Raw genomic sequence first — 15831 nt, 5'->3', positions numbered from 1 at the left:
AGGAGTACTTCAGAAAAAAATCTTTATAAGAACAAAAAGCGGAGGCTGATAAAAACAATTATAGATGGAAAGAGAGAAAGCAGGCATTCTATTTGTTTTACCAGAAAATATTGGTAAAACAAATGGTATTGCTTCAGGGTGTAACYGGATTCACTACTTAGAATTCTTGTGGAGTTAAGGTGAGGACTTATTACAGTAAAAGAAAACCAAAATAACAGGATATCCCCTGCATATCTAGATTAATTCACCCAGCTCCAGTAGTGAGTCAGTTCTTCCTGTTTCCACATCCTTGCAAGCCAAAATAGCCTTCTTCACAGCCAGAAAGCCTGGCAAGAAGGGAGCTTAGGTCTAGCTAGTTTCATACTATTAGACAACGCCGAGTCCCACTATTTGCAAATCACTGCAACTAAATTTAATGCAAGTGAGCAGATGAATTTTTTTAAACCTTCTGCCCAGTACTCTCTCCTTGTTTCTAAGTTGTCAAAGTTGTTGATGAGAAACAAACAGGTAAGAGACCAAAATGTTCTTCTCCATAGAATATCTTCAAATTAAGAAAAAAAAGAAAAGAAAAAGAAATCAGAACTATGTAAATTTAAAAAGAAGAAAGATAATCCAGTGATTAGGTTGCAACTCTGGAATTTCAGAGACATGAGGCACTCCGCTCTGCAGCTCTGGATATTACTGCCCACAGTGGAAGTGGAATTCACAATGCTGAGTTAAGCACCAGAGAGTCCTTTGCACTAAGTAGCGAGAGCTGGATGCCCAGAAATGAGACTCATCACAGCCACACTGAGCAAAGGAAACCTCACGCTAGCAAACAGTAACACTGATAGACAGGCTGCTGCTAAGGAGAAGGGTATTTTGACCACTCTCTGATTAAGATCTCTTTTTTTGTTATGAGAAGGGAGTTTAAATGACTGAACTGTAGAACAGGCTGAGATATGAACACCAGCTATTTCTCCTGTGTAATCTACAAGAAATGTAACGCCAGAGAAAGATCGGGCAAATGAAGGTGTATCTCAATAGCTTAAGGTTTTGGGTTTTCAACTGGGATGGAGGAGAGSAGAGTTCCAGTCCCATTCCCAAACTTATTCTATTTTTTCCGCATTCTAATGCCTCATCTTGACTTCTACGTACGTGCCTTTGAGAAAAGTATGTAAGACACTACCACTCCTCAGTTACCAAGAGTTATATCAGAGACCATCYAAAAGTAACACTGATACACGCTTCTCATTTTTGGGTGCCTCATTATTGAGAGACTTCAACCACAGAAGTCTGATTTCTAAACATACTAGATAYATCAAACTCCCAGTAAGAATAACATGTTTAACACCCAGAAGTCATATGAGATATTTTTGTGGGGTCAGATTTGATAAAGAATCCCTGTYCAAAAGAGAGTTTAAGAATATATTGAATTTTAATGTAACTTTTAAGTCATGATGAAATATAAACATGTGCTTTGACTATTATTCTGAAATRGAACTTTAGTGTTAAGAGGCACAAATGGGTCCTTTTCTGAAGATGACTAGTCCCATGGAATTTAAATGTTTCAGTGTTACCTTCATATGAGAGACAATGTAGACACATCAGCAAAATGTGCTTGTGCATATATGAGCAAAATTAGGTCAGCAAAATTTTTTAAATCCTTTTTATAAAGATTGAATATAAATCACAGGCTATCACCTACTACATTTGTGATTCCATGTTTCTTTTTCATAGAATTAATGTAAAACTTCTGTCTTAGCCTTTAATGGGGTTCCGATAATGACCCAGGCCTGTTACATCTCAATGGTTAGAGGTGAAACACATTACTGTGCCACAACCAGAACAGCCCTTTCCCCTGGAAATGTTACATTATAATTTGAGGACATGAAGTCACAATCATTCGTTAGAAGTCACATAAATGCTGAATTATAACTCCTACTTTTCTTTGGTAACAAACCTCATTCCCAGGTATTTGTTTTGTAGTATCTGCTACAGTATTACAAGGCATTCCACATATATAACTTGACAGCTTTAAGGTTATTAAAACCTTTGCAAATGCTTGTTTTCTCAAGTTGCATATACTCTCTTTCCAGTTTTTGCAATTATACTTTCAATACATCACATTAACAAGCAGAAAAAAAACTGCTGTTCCTAAGTCTACAAAATACTGTTCAATAGAAAATATACCCAAGAGGAGTACAACTACCATTTAGAAGAATTTGATTAAAAATGAAAYGCTTATTATAAAGCTAGACAGTGTTCGATACTTTGTTTTATGGAATTTGGTGGTACATTGTACTGGACAAATAATCTACAATTCATGGTACTTTCTGCTTAGAACACTGCAATCAATAAAGAAAAAAGAAATCAATGTTTCTTTTAATAACTATGCAATGAATAATACTTGTGATAATACTGCAGAAGGGATCCATTCAGTATAACTTCTAGAAAACTGAATTAGTTTTCCTGTAGCAGAGAAAATATTATGAACTGCATAAAGCGCACAGTAATACATTTTGAAACATCAGAAGAAATCCAAGCTAATAAAATACCTTTCAGGTTCCTAAGTTAATTATCATAAAAAAATCATTGAGTAAAGCATAGGTTTTGTATAAGCYATATTAGCTATACTTGTGAAAGATCCTATATTTTAAACACAGAGCTGGATCAAAATGGACACACTCCAAGAGAAACAAAGAACTCCATTTTTACAAAATTTTATTTTGTCCACTGCTGAACTTTAACGTTCTCATTTTAACTAAAACATTAGATAACTCTCTTCTCTTCCTTCAGAGTTGTCTAAAGAATAACTACGAATTTTTTGATAACAAACACAAATAAATATATAATTTTTTTCTTAAATAGGGCCCTAAGTTGTTTTTCAATGACAAGTCACACATAAGAACATGCCTTAATGATTTTTCAATGAGCATGATTAAACGCAGTCTTCACAGTCTGTTTACCTACCACATTTTATACGGCACTATAGACAGAACAGCATATCTACATCAGTGTTAAGTTAGCTAACAAGAGGTAGCGCATGTAATGATATTAGCAAAGATAAAACCACCAGATATAAGCCTGCTGCAGAYGCTGTATGCATACCCTCATTGCTAACATGAACCAAAATCCATACTGTTATATCTGAACCACTATAGCTATGTGTGTTAGCTAGATTAATCCCTGTGCACCTATCTATGCTATGATCATATCTCTATTCTGCTGTGTAAACCTAAGTTTAATGGCAATTCCTTAGTGACTAACCAAATGGGACTTCATCATGTGCATAAAGGCTATGATGAACAGAGACAGCAGCAGGCTCTGTTCAGCAAGGTATTTAAGCACTGTTAGAGTAAGTATAGAAGCAATAATTCAGTAAGGATTCAGTAAGACTTTCAAGATGCTTAAATTTTATCACATGCATACGTACCTTGTAGACTTAGGGACCCCTTCGCTCATACAGGGCTGACTTCTGCATTGAAGCTTCACAGTACTCAAGTCATCAGAAGCTGAGGGTATACTTCCATGAGACTGAGTGACCTCATACAACATCTTAAAACTACCAGAAAGAAATCCTTGCTGTATCCCTCCATAAGTTTACCTATCACTTACCTTAAAGTGGTAAAAAAACAAGCCAGAAAGAAAAGCAGCCAGTTTTACACCATTTCAGTGAGTTAAACCCACTCATAAAGCAGTTCAATGCTGGCACAAGGAAGGGTGGGTCACACTGCCACAGGCAAGAGAGAGGAGGAGGAGCAGGGGAAAGAAGGAGGCACTAGAGGCGTCCCTGCATCAGTGAGCTATTAGACTGACTGCACGTGAAATGACAACCTTAGCCTATGTCTTGATAAGACTTAAGCTATCAGTTAAATTAATTTTATTCACYGAAGTATTTACAAAATGCTCTAGTTTCCAATGTGAACTTTGGGCTGGGTGGGCTTTTTAGCCCACCAAGGACATGGTCAAACACTGTTGAAGTCAACAGATCTTTGGATCAAGCAAAAGGAAACTTGTTTTCTGGGGGATGCTGAAATAATGAGAAATGCTGCTAAAACCTTCTTCATTTTTAGACATTACTGTGATTTCTGATCAGCTCTTGAGCTATATTTGATAGCTACATTGATGTTGTCACTGGAATTCTCCTGGACTTTAAAACACCAGGAAAATACTCACTACTCAATTCACCTAAAAACTTTGGAGGATGTGCTTAAAGATTTTTTTTTCCAATATCTGCTTTTGTGTTTATGCATCTAGAAAAAGAATCACATAAACAGGAAGAAAGATCAAATTTGAGTCACCTGGTTTTCAATCAAGCACAATGTCAACATGCCAGATGGCCTCTGAAAACAGATTTGATTCCATGACATAACAGTACAAATGCCAGTTATTTTTAATTATCATTTTGGCCAAGTCAAACTGCTGGGCACCTTGGTCTGTAGGTACAGAGAGAACTGAATTTGTAAAATATGCTTGTATTTCCAATACAAAATATTTTACATGTTTGACTATATGTAACATAAAACAGGATTTATTAGTAAACAGTTCTAAAAATATCAACCTGGACCAACATCTAGCATTTCTAACTGCACAATGCCATGCAAAAGGGGTCCAAGCTTGTTTAGGCTAATAATACTACTACAGTAGGATTTAATAAGAAAAATCACATCTCCACCACTATGCTATTTAAAAACCAAATATAAACCATTTGCAGGGCCAGGAAAGTTTTATACAAATGAAAGCTGTGTGGATATTGTTGGAGATTTTCAGATGTGCTTTTCTTTACCTAAATCTCTGCAAATATAATCAGACTAAAATAGCTTTAATAAGAAATTATAACTTGCTCGCATACTACAGTTGTATCCATTACAAACACATTAAATAAATCACAGTCAAGTTGCTATGGTCCACAGTTATCTAAACTATCAAAGGCTGTCTTTTAAAGCCTACGCATAAAGTAGATTATTCTACAGAGCAATATGCTGTCAAGTCACAAGTTAAATATATTCTTGCTATTATTCTTCTCATTCCTTTTACCTACCTTAGAATTTTATACCCTCATCACATGCAGAGTTCTATTATTCGAGGAAACAGTTATGATTCAGTAGACAAAGCACAGAATTAGTTAGCAAGAGCACAAATTTCATTAGCTTTTAATGGGATTTGAGTGTTTTTGAAAATTCAGCCCAAGAGACTAAGCTTCATTGCTACCTCTGCCAACTCTTATACGAACAAATGCTATGAAATTATTGTAACAGAGGAAACATAAAATGAAGAGACTGCATATAGATTATATTTTATGAAGAAACTGCTCTGCTTCCACCATTGAATCATAAAATCATAAAAAGCAGAGCTTGCAGGGATTTCAAGAAGTCTATCCTTTGTCTCTTGGCCTACACGACTCCCAGTGATATCAAGCATTTATGGAACCGATTCTAAAAGGTCTGTCCTTACAAAAATACAATCTTCTGTCATAATCCTTCTACATGTGCTTTTACCTGGCTTCTCCTAGTACTGTTCCCATTACCCGATGTTTCTCTTCACATCTGATGTCTTCATTTATATCTGTCCCACCAAAGATGATTCCAAAAGGAACTCTGCTACCTGCAAAACAATGACTAAGATGAGAAGGGGAACAACATGTCAGGGTAATGACTAGAAGGGGGCATTAAGTATTGATAATACCATGTCGAACAGACACAGAAGTCTTTGAAAATGAAACCTGAATAAACTTGAATTTTTGTGGTTTTGGGATTGGAAAAAAATGCAATAGATACACTTTCATGGCATGTGAGTCTGTTGTCTAGCTAGGAGATTTTCTTTGGCTTTGTCCACACTTAGTGAAAACATAATCAGTTAATTTCTGTACTCGGCAACCCACCAAACAGAATATATATTTTAAATGATATTCACATTGTAACGAGATGCAATATCTCAAAGCGTGGTCGCATGTATCTAGCCTCAGTCACTCATTTACTATCCCTCAAGCATTCTAATACAATGGATTGGGTGACCATCCTGCAAAGTGGGTTAATGAAACGATTTTGTTTTTTTAAAAAATATTGTTGATTTTTGGCAAGGTTCCTCCCCAACTTCTGAAGCCAATTTTACTGCTACAAAAAATGTAGGTGGAGACACAACATCAGAAAATTTCACCAAGAGTAAATACGGTAATATATGTGAACCCACACCAAAACCATTGATTTGCCCTCCTTCATCCCAAAAGAGTGGTCTGCGTTTACAAGTGGTTATTCCAAGACCTTCTTCTGTAATCGCTCTATTTAGGGAAGATTCTTCAGGCTGCCTACAGTGTTCTGGTACAGTAAGAGGAAAGAAAAGTATGTTATCTGTGGGGAACCCTGTGTACAAGATCTTGTCACAACATTCAAGTTTTAAAATATCAACAAAAGTATAGTTACCCTACTGGTATCTGCATAATGGTAAAAGCCTACTGTTGATGCATCAGGATAAATTCATATTTGCAAAAGAGTAAAGCCATCAAAACAGTGTAGTGTAACATCTCTATGCTAACAGCAGTGAGCCTTATGTGGACAAGACCTAGGACTACTGAGATAAAAATACAAAAGCCAAAAGAAGTTTAAGATTCCTTTCTAATAGTATTTGTTTCCTTGGAGCCAAGTTATTTTTAGTAACTGGCAAATTACCAGAAATGTTGCCCCCTTAAACTAATCAAGATAGCAGACAATAATGTTTACTGTTGATTGTTTAGGCACTGAAAACAATTAAGCGGTCAGTTTTACACCTCATTAAGCTAACAAATAACAACTGGATGGTGGCTAATTACTACATATAGAACACGGTTTTAAATTCCAGACTACCAGGATTGCAGTTTTGTAAAAGAAACAGTCTCCAGTAACATAGCCTAAAAAACCCTGTCATCAAGGTGACCAACCTTGTGGATTCTGCAGATTTCTGTTAGCTGTAACAGATGAAGCTACGGTTTCCTGCTGGCTGCCACCATACATTGTGTATCAAGAAAGGCAGAAAATATGATTTGTTTTCTCCCTTTTGCCATCGGTTGGAGGGGGGAGGAGGTAACCAGTTCAGTAGACAACACTGTTCTCTGAGCACTGGACCAACRAGCTGCGCATTACAGGATACCATGTTGATGGAGGCCCTTTCTTTCAAGAGACACATAACTGACCTTGAATGCTTGTGGCTGTTAAAATATTGGTGACAATTTTCATAGCTATCAACAGTGTCTTGCAGAAAAAAAAAACCCCTCTAAATTCAGTGAACTCTCATAATTAAAATTCATGGTTAAAACAAACAAATAAGGTAGCCTGGATAATGCAAATGGGAAACAAAATGTATTGATAAGAATAAAAGATAAAAATATATATTTTGAATTCCATATTTATATTTGAAAATTAAGTGAGCTGTAAGATAAGGATGTATATTTAAATAAAGATCCTATGGTTTTGGATTTTTAGCAGTTTCACATTTTTTAGTATTGCTAGTTTGCTAAATGAAGAAATAAAGAAGAATGAAAGAACTATTTCCATTCTGACTACTTAAGGCTTTCCTTGGCAATTTTAGATGGCTATGATACTCGGTTTGTAAAGAGAACTGCAGTGCACTATCAAGTTACCACAGCACTGATCCTACAAGAGGCTGACTTTCTGTAATACTTGAAGTAATACATGTCTTTCTAATAAATAAAAAAGTAAATTCTGTCATCTATTAGATGTGTTGATTATACATCCTCAATCATGTAAACACAGATTCCAGGGTCAGGCSCAAAAAGTTTACTTAGGGTAGTATGACTGTAATGACTAAATTTCTTCAAAGTATTTCTTAATATTGAGTATGCAAGAAATAAATGTTAAAAGAAACAGAAGTGTCTTTTCAATCACTTTTTCTCTCCAAGAAGTCTGCAATAGCTTTTAGACTTGTCACTAGGATCATTCCAACAATCATATTACTGTCTTGTTTTTTCACAGATTTCCTTTCTATTTTTCTTTTAGTTATCGAAAATGCTCTTAGGAACAGTATGACTGATTTATGACTGATTTATTTAAATTACTAAGATTTTGTAGATCATTCAAGTATCAATGTTTGGAGGTCACTCGTGATTTTGAAAAGCTTATAGCAACAGAGTTCAGAAAACTCTGCAAGTTAAGACCGCAATAAAGTTTTACAGTAAACTTTTGGAAATCCAACCTTATTTTTTGTTCCTTAGCAAATAGGAGATAGTTTTAACACCTTTCATAAACCTCTTCCAAACCAATTCTAGGACTTCTCACAAAAACAAATATCTCAGTATTCCAGCAAGAAAAGTCTTAATACATGTGTTAGCAGAGATCATCTCACAGAATYATGTTTATATTCCAGGATCTCTACAGACACCACCACTCCATTGTAATAAAAGGTACACAAGCATACTAGCAATAATATATCAGGCTTTCTGAAAACCCATTAGCAGAAATTGCTGGGGGACTTCTGAAGTCTGAAAACTAGCACAAGACTACTTATACTGAGATTTGATGGAAGTATTAAATTATGTACCTTGGTCCAAGTGCATAGATTTGGACAAAACAAATGTGATCTCAAAAATGGATACACACTTGCAATTTCAGTGGGTGACAGTGTCTATAATTTTGGAAGCTAGTGCTTCTAGTGTGTCATTAATGGCAGGCTAAAATTTTGTTCTACACGGCCAGTTACAATAGAAAATTTTATTATTTGTCTGATAACAACCTGTCTCCTACAGTTTAGCTGGCACGAATGACAATTCTAAGTTATTCCATGTCCAAAAAAACTGACTGGTCTTTGAACAGAAAAATCAAATTAGCCTCTCTGCTGTCTTCCATTTGACCTCAGCTATTCTTAGCCAAGCAATTGTCCTCTGAAAAAACAGATTTGCTGAAAGTATCTTAATGTTAATATAATGCTCTTATCTTAATGTAGTTAAAGTACTTAATTATGAAATGCATTATGTGCTTTAAAAGTACATGCATTTAGTTCTCTCTTCTCTGGATCAGATCTCTCACAGAGAAAGATCTTCTGTGTTTATTAACATTTGCTGAAGTGGATAAACAGAATAACTAGATTAATGGGTTTATGCATTTATTGCCATTAATAACTGTTTGTATTCACTCTCCTCTCTCTCAGTACCTTTTTAAAGAGGTATTTTTACTGCAAAATTGAAAAAGGATTACCTTGCAGAAGTCTGCCTCCTTTATAAAGATGAATGGCCAGGGCTGCATCAAACTTCTCTGTAGAGATCAGATTTGCTATTTCAGTTGGACTTTCACAGCCAAAAGCATCTTTAAGAATGCAGATGTGACCGGCAGCATGTAGATGATTCCTTCATTACCAGAACAGACAGAACAAAAGAAAAAAAGGTAATATTAATGTTGCAAGCTTTCCAGTATATTAAATAAGCTTAAACAAAATAAGTTTTTCCTTAGTAACTTTTGCTTCTACCTTTATCTTCTTTATGCTTATTTTGCTCAAGATGCTCTAGAGCTATTAAAAGGGGTTTCCTATGAAATATATATATTTTTTCATCTTCAACATTGTGCATGCTGCCAAGCAATATCATCTGCATCCATATTAAGGCCCAAGGATGCAAAGTGCCAACACCACCTTTGGAAATCAGTGGAAGTGAAGTATGATCAGTATCAGGCTTCTATTCAATACACTGAAAAGATTCCTTTTCAAATTGAGTGTGTCAGACCTTGGTATGAGAAACCCTGAGAGCCTTATTCTGGAGAAAGGCTACCAAATGAAGGAAAACACAAATATCTCCAGCTAAATAATGCCATTAAAAATACACAACACAACATGCAAAAAAACTCTGTTTTTTCAGGGGCAAAGAAGCAAATACATAAACAAAATTGGAAAGTTGAAATTGTATTTCCTTTTTGTCTGATTGCAGGCTTTAGTTGATCCATCTGCAAAACAGGCACAACATAACATAAGTATAAGAAAAAATTACACAAAAGAAACTACACAAATACTTCTACTACCTTTTTTTCCTCTTTAATCTCAATTGCTAAGAAAAAATCCCCAACTATTTTAGTGTCAATTTAGCCATTCAACTTTTTATATAGTGGTTCCTCATATTAAAACATTGATTCAAAGACTGCTGAAGTCAAGAGACTGATTGATTACAGTGAGCTTTTCTTTAGGCATTTCAGTGAGCTTTGTTATAGTCATTTCTTTTATACACTAGGCTTGTAATTCCTCCCACTGAAACCAGAATCAGCTATCACTGTTTCCAATGACATCAGCCAAAGAAACACATCGGAGCAAATCCATGCGTTGACAGAAACTAGCATACTGTATCTGCTGACATGTAGATAAAATTGCTTCAAAAGTGTTTGTTTCCAATATCATAAAAAGACAACAAGAATATTTCCTGCTTATTACATATTTTTCCAGTTAATTTATTTCTCATAGCATATTAATTGTGTGGCATTAAAATTCTGCTAACTCAATAGCTTCTTGGATATTGTAGGCTGTTTCCTCTCTTGATCATTTCATATCTTCCCTGAAAATGTAATTTTCTGTCCTGCAGAAGTTAGTCATCACTGCAGAAATTGCTGCTAAAAATGTTGTAAAATGTCTTGAGGCCTTGGAAAGAATGTATTAGCACTATATCACACAGAGCTTCATTTGCACCACATATGGTACTGTATTTCTTCCTTATTCTAAAAAGAAACTCATTTTACTTTTGATTTCACCATTTGAAACAAGACCAGTAAATTATAACAAGTATTAATCAATAATAAAATACAGCCAGATTGTGAGTTCCTTATTTACACCGTTGACAAATTATTTACATCAGTTGTCGCAAGAACTTGTACCAAGTACCTGCTTGCCATTTGTAAGAGGTTCTCAATTTACCTCTAAATAATGATGCTCAAATCCCACAGCTGTGGAAACAAAATCTCTCGGGCAAACATTCGGCATGCTCATGCACGCATTCCGTAAGTTCACAGGTGCTCATTAAATAGTCTAAAAGATTTTTTCCCCCATCAGTATTCCAATTGCCATAAATCAMTATCAGGTAGAAGCAATATGTTTGCATATTACAATTAATTTGCAAATAACTCTCTAAGGGCATCAGAAATCAAGAAACTCAGCTAGGAGTTTTGATCTAAAGCTTTTTTCTATATACTAGAAACGAATATGTTTCCCTGCCTCCACAATTTTCACAGCTCCAAATCTCACAGCCAAAAGATGGCAGTTTCTGCTGTAGATAGAGGGAGATCCCCTCAAGTGTTCCAAGGCTTCGAAATGTTCAGGAGGTTCCCCCAGTGAGGTGAAAACCTTGATTTGTGAATCCTCTCCATTATGTCACGATTTTTTTCTACAAATGACAACTCCGGACTGTGTAAAAAATTTGCAGACAATTTAAGAAGGAAAAATTATCACATTATTTTGAATTCTCAGATGTGAAGAGGTCTTAATCCCACAAACATATCATTGAGTTCAATATGATTACTCACATGCTTCAGATTATGCATATACAGAAATGTACATGTGTAGAACCGGAGTTACTAAGTAATAGCTAAGTACTGAAATTTACAGTGATATTTTTATATTTTCTAATGGCTTTTCATCTTTTTAACTGAAGAAATGCAGAGCAGGTTTCATATTGTTACACACATATGCTCTCATCAAGGAACATGGTAACAGGGTGCTGCAAAACTGTTGCAGGGGATTTTGTTTTGAAGGCTCATCTGTTGATGAAGTCACAGACGTCCCTGAATCAAGCCAAGATATAAGAGATGTATTACCCATATCTTTTCTCCTCCTGGGAATTGTGTAGTCATATGATTTTGCCATTTCATAAACAAATACTTCCCAGATGTAAAATAAAAACAACCATGTCCCTGTTGTCTGTAATTCCGAGACAGCACCAAAAATGCTAAATCTCAAGGCTAACTTTTCTCTGTATCACAGCTTTGTATGTGGTGGGTAAATTTCCAGATAAGTGTCTTAATTATCAGTGTTTATTGCTTGGATCCTGAATTTGCCTTGCTTTGTCATATCTTCCCCTTCTACCAAAAGTCTCACAGAAGCCAATGCCATTACTCATTACTTGGGGAGTATAATATTTCTAAGATGGAGTATATCTGTCAGATTCCAGATTCTGACTGTTTTGCCAGAAAATAATCTAACTGTGGAAAGTCATTCAATAAGTTTAAAAGATCATTTCTCAGACCACATTTTAATAGCTACTGCTCAAAATGTTACATTTATAGCTATCTGAATATTTGATAAAACATTTCCCAACCCCACTGATTTTAGTAGGAAATTTTAGAAGGAAATTAATATCTTGGTTATGTTTTTTACCTTCTTTGGATATCAACAGTCTTATGAAGTGTTTAATATTAGTGGTCTTTTCTGGATCTATACTGTATGCACATGGATATTGCTAAAGGTGTGTAACATAAGGTACAACCCTTTTCTGATCTGTGTCCTCACTTTAATAAAGATATATACAGAAAAACATTTTTCGATAACACAGCTATGAAATACCAGGTGGTGTTTGACAATGTTTCATTTTTTATTTCCTATCATTATTGATCACTGCTTCTCATTTATCCTGGCTAGCAGTTTTCCTTCCTCCAGCCTGAACCCATAGTTCACACATCTCCATATACAGAAACTGTATTTTATGGTTCCAAACACAGCATGGTTGAAGCTAAGATGCAAGTGAGTTAAAACTATTCTCACTTCTAAGATGTATAGTTTGCAAACATGTATTATTTTCCGTGAGGTCTTCCTCTCAAAAACATTTTTGTTCTAATTTTCTGCTGGGTATTTTAATGGAGTTACTTACAGAGAAAGAATGTTTGATAAGTTCCTGGTAGGCAGATCAATAGACAGTTTTTGAATAGCATAAAATAGGCTTCATCTAAAAATATTAATTATCTCTTTCCCCAGGCCATCTGTTCTGTAAAGCAGCTATGCATAAACTATTGTTAAATCTATACAGCACAATCCAAAGCCTATTAAGTTAGCAGAATAACTTCCACTCACTTTTTTGAGACTTAACCACAGCTGAATACTCACAATTCCCAGAAGCTGATGGAATTGCAAGAGTTGAAATCACAGTTTTTGAATGACTTAACTTTGAAGCCCAACTCAATCTTTCCTTCTCATTGCAAATTGCCTTAATTTTTTTATACTTGTTAAAGCAAACTATTTTTCTTTTATTTCTCTTTGCCTCAAACTTCTCCTTTAAAGAACACAATTTGGTTTGGCCTGAAAGAAGTATGGATAAAATCCACTGTAAATAAGAGCAGAAATACAAAAATGTGGGCATGATAGACATTCCTTCTGTCTCTACGTAAGTCAGCAATGGTCCTTTTGGAAGTGGAAAGTAACTCTGCAAACTGTAATTCTGCCTTATAAATAGGGTCTAGGTGTGCAAAACATTTGAAATGCAGGATGCATCAAGTGCAGGTGATGTGAATGACTGAACAGCAGTTCCAAAGGTGGAGGACGAGAGCCTGCCCTTTGCAGCTGTCCTGCTCTAGGAACGGACACATGAACAACAGCAAGAATTTACCAGCACCTGGGCAAACTGAAGTAAGTAGGTAAAAGACCTCTTATTACCTAGCATGAAGAGAAGAGGACCTAGAGAACCTTTTGCTGTGCAAGTACTCTTCTGTGTGATTTTAGTGATGCTAGGTAGGGTAAGACTAAAGAGAAGAAGAGTTAGGGCTCAGAATTACTCCAATAAACGTCTACACTGAAAAATAATTGTAAAAAGGAACGATAAGCTACAATTTACTGAATTTGGGGGTTTAATTCTTTTGCAGTTGATTACCTGGAGATTTACAGAATTGTGATTTAAAACATCCCATTTCAAATAGGAACTGAAACAATCCCTCTCCAAAAGATATTTACATATTCAGAAAATACTCCATCTAAATCTTTCTAACTAACCAAGTAATTCAACATTTCTACTCCTTCTTAATACTAAGTAATAAAGGATGAAGTGTCTGCGTAAGATAGCTTTAGTGATAGTTGTCATTGACTAGCCTTTTAGTCAAGCAGACGGATTTGATTGCTAGCAAATACTCTTTATCCTGATCAGACTTTTTTTTCCCCTCTAAATGAGCTCCTCTGTATTACTACTTTAAATACTATTTATGGTGATAAGACAGCAAGTGCACGTGACATGTTATAAGTTACTGATTCTCAAACACTACTTCTATTAGAATCCTTTATCCACCTTTATTGTCAACATTAATTAAATTGACCTTTCATTCATTCCTTTCTTTCAGTTTGAAGGTTTATGTACTTCAGAAAGTAGCATCTATGTTATTTAAAGTATGCCTGTAGAGCAATAGGATGCTAAAGTATGTTGGTGTACTCTGCACAGGTCACTGCAGATGAGTTCACATAGCTGCAAATGATTGTGTTAACATGGTAATATATTAAACCATCTGTCAAGTGAGCTGTCGTATCCCACCCAGTCTGTGCCCTCTTTCGTGCTAAAACGCATTAGCGCAGGCTGCCGTGCACACGAATCACAACTGGAGCAGGCTAACCACAATTGCTAGAGCCTGACTCAGGTAAAGGTATCTTGCTAAACCACTATGTCTTGATCAGGTATGTTCACATGATCATAATCCACCTCAGTTTAGTTAAAGTCAATTTGAACTACATGTAAAAAAATACATGGACATTTGTTTGACCGGTTTATTCAGGTTTCGCTAAACTTGTGTGAAAGCTATAGATTCAAATGATACAAAGACAGCTTTCCATTAGATTATCTCTGGACTGCTCCACAGTCCGAACTTTTGTCTGACTTTTCTCAAAGTTGAAGTGGAAGATATAATCAAAGTGAATACCTAATTTGCTTAAAAGGTAGAAGAAGTAATCATACAGAGGAAAAAGGAGCATAGATGTCCCCAAGAATAACTAGTTTTGTTTTATCCAGTGACAGCAAAAGATAAAAGATTAAAGGAAATGAATGCCACACAAACCACCACGTTAACTCTGCAATGACACATATAGGTAAGAAGTGTATATTGCAAATGTAAACACATTTGTTTTACCCCAACATTTTACTAATAATTATTCTAATAAAATACAGAAAACTTCAGCTTCCTCTGGTCCTTTGCTTGCATGAGAGAAACAAGAAGATAACAAGTGTGTTCCACCACTATCTTTTATGACAAAGTAGCTCTGCACAAATCTAAGACTGAACATGGTATGACCTGACTAGCATGAAATCTTAAGCAGTGTCAACAGATTATTTCTGTGTTTAACACTGAAGTGTGATAATACCCAGACCAGGGTCAGGGAAAACTTATAACAGCAGAGTGCTAAGATATACGCTAGCAAAAGCGACACTAAAGTATGGATGACTCTTTGACATGTCAGAAGCAACCAAGTCCTTATTTCAGACCTCAAGAGGAGAAAGCCATTGAGAAATTGTTTCACTTTCATGGTCACTTTTTTTTTTTTTTTAAATAAACTTCACGTACACAGCAAAGTCTCCAGAAATACGTTTAGTCATGTCCTCTTTCCACATTTCATAGAAGAAAAAAGTAAATGGTGGCAAGAAGAATAGCGCATATTTACACAGCGCTGCTCATCGAAACAATCTCAAAGCACGGCAGACCCACATCCATAACGCCCACGCGAGCCAGCCGTCACAGCCTCCGCACGGAGGACACCAGCTGCCGGAGCTTTTGCACAACCGCTGCTCCGGGATCGCTGCCGCACAGCCCGGCACCTGGCAGCTCACCGAAGTTCAGCTCCCCAGACTGACTTAGCATCTCATCCGGGGGCATCGCCCAAAGCGGGCAGCCCTCCCCGCGCCGCCGCCGGGCCGGGGAGAGGCAGGCGGCC

The 15831-nt window shown here is 36.0% G+C and overlaps 1 protein-coding gene across 4 annotated transcripts in view; it reads right to left on the bottom strand.

Moving 5' to 3' along the window:
- The window catches only part of GLT1D1 (glycosyltransferase 1 domain containing 1), a 65450-nt gene that overhangs the window by 45053 nt on the left and 4566 nt on the right, over positions 1-15831 (bottom strand). For 2 of the 4 annotated variants that reach the window (XM_026058759.1, XM_026058760.1), the window contains 3 exons: positions 9165-9313; positions 5481-5586; positions 3416-3544 (listed from right to left, as the gene is read on the bottom strand). In XM_026058759.1, coding sequence (XP_025914544.1) covers positions 3416-3544; positions 5481-5586; positions 9165-9313 — 384 coding nt within the window. Of the gene's footprint in view, positions 1-3415; positions 3545-4283; positions 4419-5480; positions 5587-9164; positions 9314-15831 lie in introns of those variants that run through there. The other 2 variants (XM_026058762.1, XM_026058761.1) reach the window with 2 other exon arrangements.

The sequence above is a fragment of the Apteryx rowi genome, unplaced genomic scaffold (genome assembly GCF_003343035.1).
Source record: "Apteryx rowi isolate R43461 unplaced genomic scaffold, aptRow1 scaffold_15, whole genome shotgun sequence".
Classification (NCBI taxonomy): domain Eukaryota; kingdom Metazoa; phylum Chordata; class Aves; order Apterygiformes; family Apterygidae; genus Apteryx; species Apteryx rowi.
This window is presented reverse-complemented; position numbering and strand designations above follow the sequence as displayed.